Genomic DNA, 5,111 nt, shown 5'->3' with positions numbered 1-5,111 from the left:
CTTGATTCAGCGAAATGATTCTCTTAATTTAGAGACTCTTATATTCCAAAGTAAATACAATTTCCAGCATTTTAGAGTACAGAGTAAACCAAATAAAAATAAAAAGTAAAGTTGATTTGCATCTTACCACAACGCCAAGACAAGCACATTCATAATAGATTTGAGAGTAAATGAAACGTAAAGTTAATTTTGCGTTCCACTTCCATAAAACTCGAGCTGTTGTAACATCTAAGAGTATAGATTAAACTAATTGCAACTCGCGTTTAGAGGGCAAAAGTCACAGAACCATCTTCGAGGAATATCTATTCACAAAGAAACGAATTAAGACATCATTTCACGCCAAACAAATGTCTCTACTATTCTGTAAACAGTTCTACAATATCCCGGCAGGAAGCATGTTTCATACTCCAGAACACACAGTATTTTTGTTATGTACATGCTACAGCTACGGGTAGACGTAAGTTCACAACAGTGCGTTCACCAGCTGTAGTTTTATCGACCATCACAAATAACAGTGTGTTGTTGTAGCATGTGGAAGTCTCTCATGGTGATTTCATCGTTCTACTCAACGCTATCTGCGTTAACCATCGCACCATATTCTGATTGTGACAGAAGCGCAGCAGCAGCCGAGAAGTCCGTGTCTTCTTCAACAAAATTATTGAATGTTAAATCTTCTACACACATCTTATGAAGTTCATCCCTAGGCCAGGCCTCTTCAACATTGTGGGCGGCGTCTATTTTAAGGATTTCATAAGTCGGTGAAGGGTTTTGGAGTTCGGATAGATGTATGGGAAGGTCCACAATATCCGGAGGGCTTTTGGTATGGGGCAAATCCTCGACAAGGTTGAGATTGGGATTGGGATTGAAGCTCCAAGCTGCTAAATCTTCAACTGGATTCGCTCTATTGGCGAAGCCCCTGTGCATATTTTTTCTTATGCATCCCACATGGAAACTCGGTCGCATTTCTCGGACTTCGGGAACGCCGTCAGACCCGTGATATGCAGCGCCGGCAACAACAACTTGTGGCAGGACTTGCCCCGATTTAGAGGCGGCCAGTTTCTGCTCCTGCTCTTGCGATCGGAATTGCTCAAGAGACTCCACAGTGGCCTGATCCAGGTTTCTTCCAGCTAATTCTAGCCGGCGCAAATGAGTTTCTTTTAGACAAGAAGACGACCCTGATGACGACGATGGTGATACAGCACTAGTTTTACCGCCTTGTCGGATTTCCATAGTGCCACCGGATTTTCCCTGCCCGCTAGCCTGGAACGAAGCGACTGGGCGTGGCTCCGGAATAATCCCACGCAAACGCTTCATGTAGAGTCGGTATTTCTGTGAACATCAAGTTAACACAAACTTAGCTATATGATACAGTACTTCATAAAAGGTATGCTCTATGATACAGGACTTCATAAAAAGTTAGGCGTAAAAATTAACCGGACATCCGTATCCGCATCCCGGAATATTCTGGGATCAGACAATTATCCTATTGTGGATCCTTGGATATTCGGTGGCATCTGATGGGCAGGGGCGATGTTCTTTTGGATTATTCTTTGAAGGGACAATCAGGTTCACCTCAGGACAATCAGCTTAACCTCAGGGCATTCTATGGAATGGAGATGCTTATAAGTGAGATTTTGGATTTTATGGAATGGAGTTGCCCATAAAATTATCAAGTACCCCAAACCTGATGCCTATTTCATATTGGGATTTCATGCATAATCTTCTTATGCACAGGGTTAAGCTCAGGAAATTTTATGGAATGGAGTTATCAATAAGTGAGACTTTTTGGAATTTCTGGCCTATTTCATATTGGGAATTCATTGATAACCCTTTTATGCATGGATTAAGCTCAAGGAAATCTTTTGGAATGGAGTTGTTGTCCATAATGAGATTTGGGAATTCATTGATAGCCTTTTTATGCATGGATTAAGCTCTAGGAAATCCTAGGAAATCCCCTGGAATGGAGTTGTGGAATGGAGTTGTCCATAAGTGAGATTTTTTTGGAATTTCTGGCAAATTTATGTTGGATAAAATTTCCAGATTTATGTCTCCGCAAAAAAATATATGGATTCAGCACTCTCAAAAACTCCGGTCTACTTTGATTGATTTGGTTGTGAAGATTTCACCATAAACACCCGAGCCCACTTTGATTGTGAAAAATTGGTTTTTTGACTGCATATATATAGATTCAGCACCCTCAAAAAGGCAAACCCCCCAGCACTTTGATTGTGAAGATTCCACCCATAAACAGCCTAGCCCATTTATTACACCCATAAACAACTGAGCCCACTTAACCTGAGCCCACTTAACGAGCCCAGGTGTAAACACCTGAGCCCACTTACGGAGCCCATTTTGATAGTGAAACACTCTGGGCCAGCTTTGATTGTGAAAAAACCCTCAAAAACACAAACGCACTTTGAATGTGAAGATTCCACTCATAAACACCCTAGCCCACTTATTCCACCCATAAAACCCTAAAAACACTAGCGCCCACTTATTCCACCCATAAAACCCTAAAAACAGCAGGGCCCACTTATTCCACCCATAAAACCCTAAAATCACCATAGCACTTTGATGGTGAAGATTCCACCTATCAAGTTTGATTTCGATGAATCCCCAGAAGAGAAATTAGATCCGAAAATCAATGAATCGAGGAATCTAGAAACATTAGATTTAAAAACAGCAGAGCCCACTTATTCGACGCATAAAACCCTAAAAACACCAGCGATAAAACCCTAACGCATAAAACCCTAAAAACACCAGCGATAAAACCCTAAAAACACCAGCGCAGTTTGATTGTGAAGATTCCACTCATCAAGTTTGATTTCGATGAATCCCCTGAGAATTTAGATCCGAAAATCAATGAATCCCAGAACCGAGAGAAATTAGATCCGGAAAAAATCTAGAGAAATTAAATCCGAAAATAACCCAGAGAAATTAGATCCCAGAAAACTTTTCTGGGAGTGTCACTTATAAACAAGTCGCTAGGCTACTGAATGGGTTAAGTAACCATATGAATTCAGATCCCAAAATAAACCATATGAATTCAGATCCTAAAACATTCCAGGATCCGCAATCGACTTAAGGATATTAACCAGCATACCTGCAAATGGCTAGCAACGTTGTCTCGTGTAAGGCCCGGAACGTCCATGATTTGTAGTATTATCTTCGGAACCACTTCTGTTATAACAAAAACTCGTTGTCAGACAATGGTTACGGCCAGTTAAAAATGTGCGAGAGACTACCTACTCTTAATCCTTTCCTCAGAACTGTCTACAATTTGCTTTGAATTTCTGTTAGAAAAAAACGTTGCGACGGGCTTGGAAGGATTACTATCGGCTCCTGATTGATTGACCGCATTCAGAAATTGCTGATGAAGTTCCAGAGTCCAATTCATGCGGATCTCCTTGAGGCCTCTTATGTCTTTGATAATTTGACTGCCCTGCTTTCCATTCTTAGAAGTTGTCGACTCCGACGAATCCGCCACTCTCCCGTTCTCGGACGAGTCTCCGTGGCCGTCCTTGAGCTTGACAACATGATGATATTGCCGTCCACGTGTTCGGACCACGTGCTGCCATAAAGTGCGAACCTCCTCCGTTCTGATAGGCTTTATCAAGTAATTGCACGCGCCGCCTTTTATGCCTCGCATCACAACATTCGTTTCTCCACTTACAGACATCACTGCACACAATCTCCATCCAAAATTGGAAATCAGAGGATTAAGCAGCAAAGAAAGCTGGTTCTGCTTCTTTGGAGGAGGAATTAAGTAAAAAGAAAATCATTCATTATTCACTGAATCACACAATTCTATTAAGTAAAAAGAAAACCATTCATTATTCACTGAATCACACAATACTCACTTATTACTGGCAACCCTAATCCCACACCGACAACGTCCAGGATTTTGAAGCCATCTTCGCCAACAAAGTATACTTCGCTCATCACGATATCAAATGAACGCTTGTTCTCCATTGCCAAAGAAATTGCTTGGGAAACGCTCGTACTTGTTGTCACTGGACCAAATCACAACAAGAAAACACACGTTAACACCTCTTCAATCCACCGGTCATTTGGAGTTCCATTCCATTAGTTGAAATCGTTTTAGGATCCTTCACGTAATTCAAAGCTTGAATCTCAGTAGCTTTGGTGAAAAAGTTGGTCACAGTGGGGCAGACAACGAAAAGTAATGCAGACATTCAGAGAATGAGAAACGTATAGAATGCACTCACCGTTGTATTGGCATTTTCTGAGTATTCTCTCCAAGCCAGCTAGGAAATGAGTGTCGTTATCCACGACCAAAACATGGAGTCCAATTGGAGAAAAAATCTCCTTATCGATAGGAGAAAAATTCTTCATTGATCTCCTCTTCTGATGGTGATCATCATCCTCCGCCATGGCGACAGACCTTCCGCTGAAACCCTTGGACTCTGCAATATGGTGGCGTTTCTCCACTAATCGAGGCAAATAACAAGGTTTATTAGATCAATATTGAAATTATCGTACCACCCTACAACCTTAGCGAATGGTGGCCATAGGGTTTTCTTATATAGCAAAACCAGTTCACCAAAATAACAAACCGATGTTTCACCCATTCATAAATTTATGCAGACAAATGTCAAGCAGCCATCTCATACAGATCTCAGCTTTTACGTGGCACCCTTGTACAAACTCTCGGACATTCCGATAAATAATAAATTGATTTCTTCGGCCACCTCTATATCATGCCCTGTTTCGATTCCCAACCCCGATGTCAGCCAACTTCACGTCAGTAGTAATCACCATCTTTCCTATCTTCATCGCACAGAAAACCGTGGTGACAAATTCTCATCTCTCGACATTGCACGTGTCCGCAGACCAACATTGGGGCCCTGGAAACAGGGGCACTTCCTATTGTCTTGCAAACGCTTTCAAAGTACGTCAGATTTTGTTGTTTGGGGCCAATAGCTCATCCACGGCCATCCCCTGCAGTGTAATGATAAGAGTGGAAGTCGTTTGAGTGATGCCACAACGCGTAACAGATGTCGCTCCATGACATACGGACTGTTAAGGCGGCCTACAAATAAGGTCCTGGCTACTCGGCAGACGGTGCATGTAGGAGTGACCTGTTAAGA

General features: G+C 42.0%; 1 protein-coding gene across 1 annotated transcript; it reads right to left on the bottom strand.

The window, feature by feature from the left end:
* Positions 1–472: 472 nt before the first annotated feature.
* Positions 473–4,536, bottom strand: LOC149236006 (two-component response regulator ARR2-like). The gene is made up of 5 exons (XM_089372298.1): positions 4,230–4,536; positions 3,861–4,013; positions 3,334–3,681; positions 3,104–3,180; positions 473–1,329 (listed from the first exon to the last, which is right to left on the bottom strand). Exons 1-5 carry the CDS (start codon positions 4,393–4,395, stop codon positions 562–564), a joined length of 1,512 nt encoding a protein of 503 aa, XP_089228424.1. The 5' UTR covers positions 4,396–4,536; the 3' UTR covers positions 473–561.
* Between the last annotated feature and the right edge of the window lie 575 nt (positions 4,537–5,111).

The sequence above is a fragment of the Pinus tabuliformis genome, chromosome 8 (assembly GCF_031772625.1).
Source record: "Pinus tabuliformis cultivar Carrire ecotype Pingquan chromosome 8, CPIR1, whole genome shotgun sequence".
Classification (NCBI taxonomy): domain Eukaryota; kingdom Viridiplantae; phylum Streptophyta; class Pinopsida; order Pinales; family Pinaceae; genus Pinus; species Pinus tabuliformis.
Note: the sequence above shows the minus strand (reverse complement) of the source record. Positions and strands in the feature narration are given on the sequence as shown.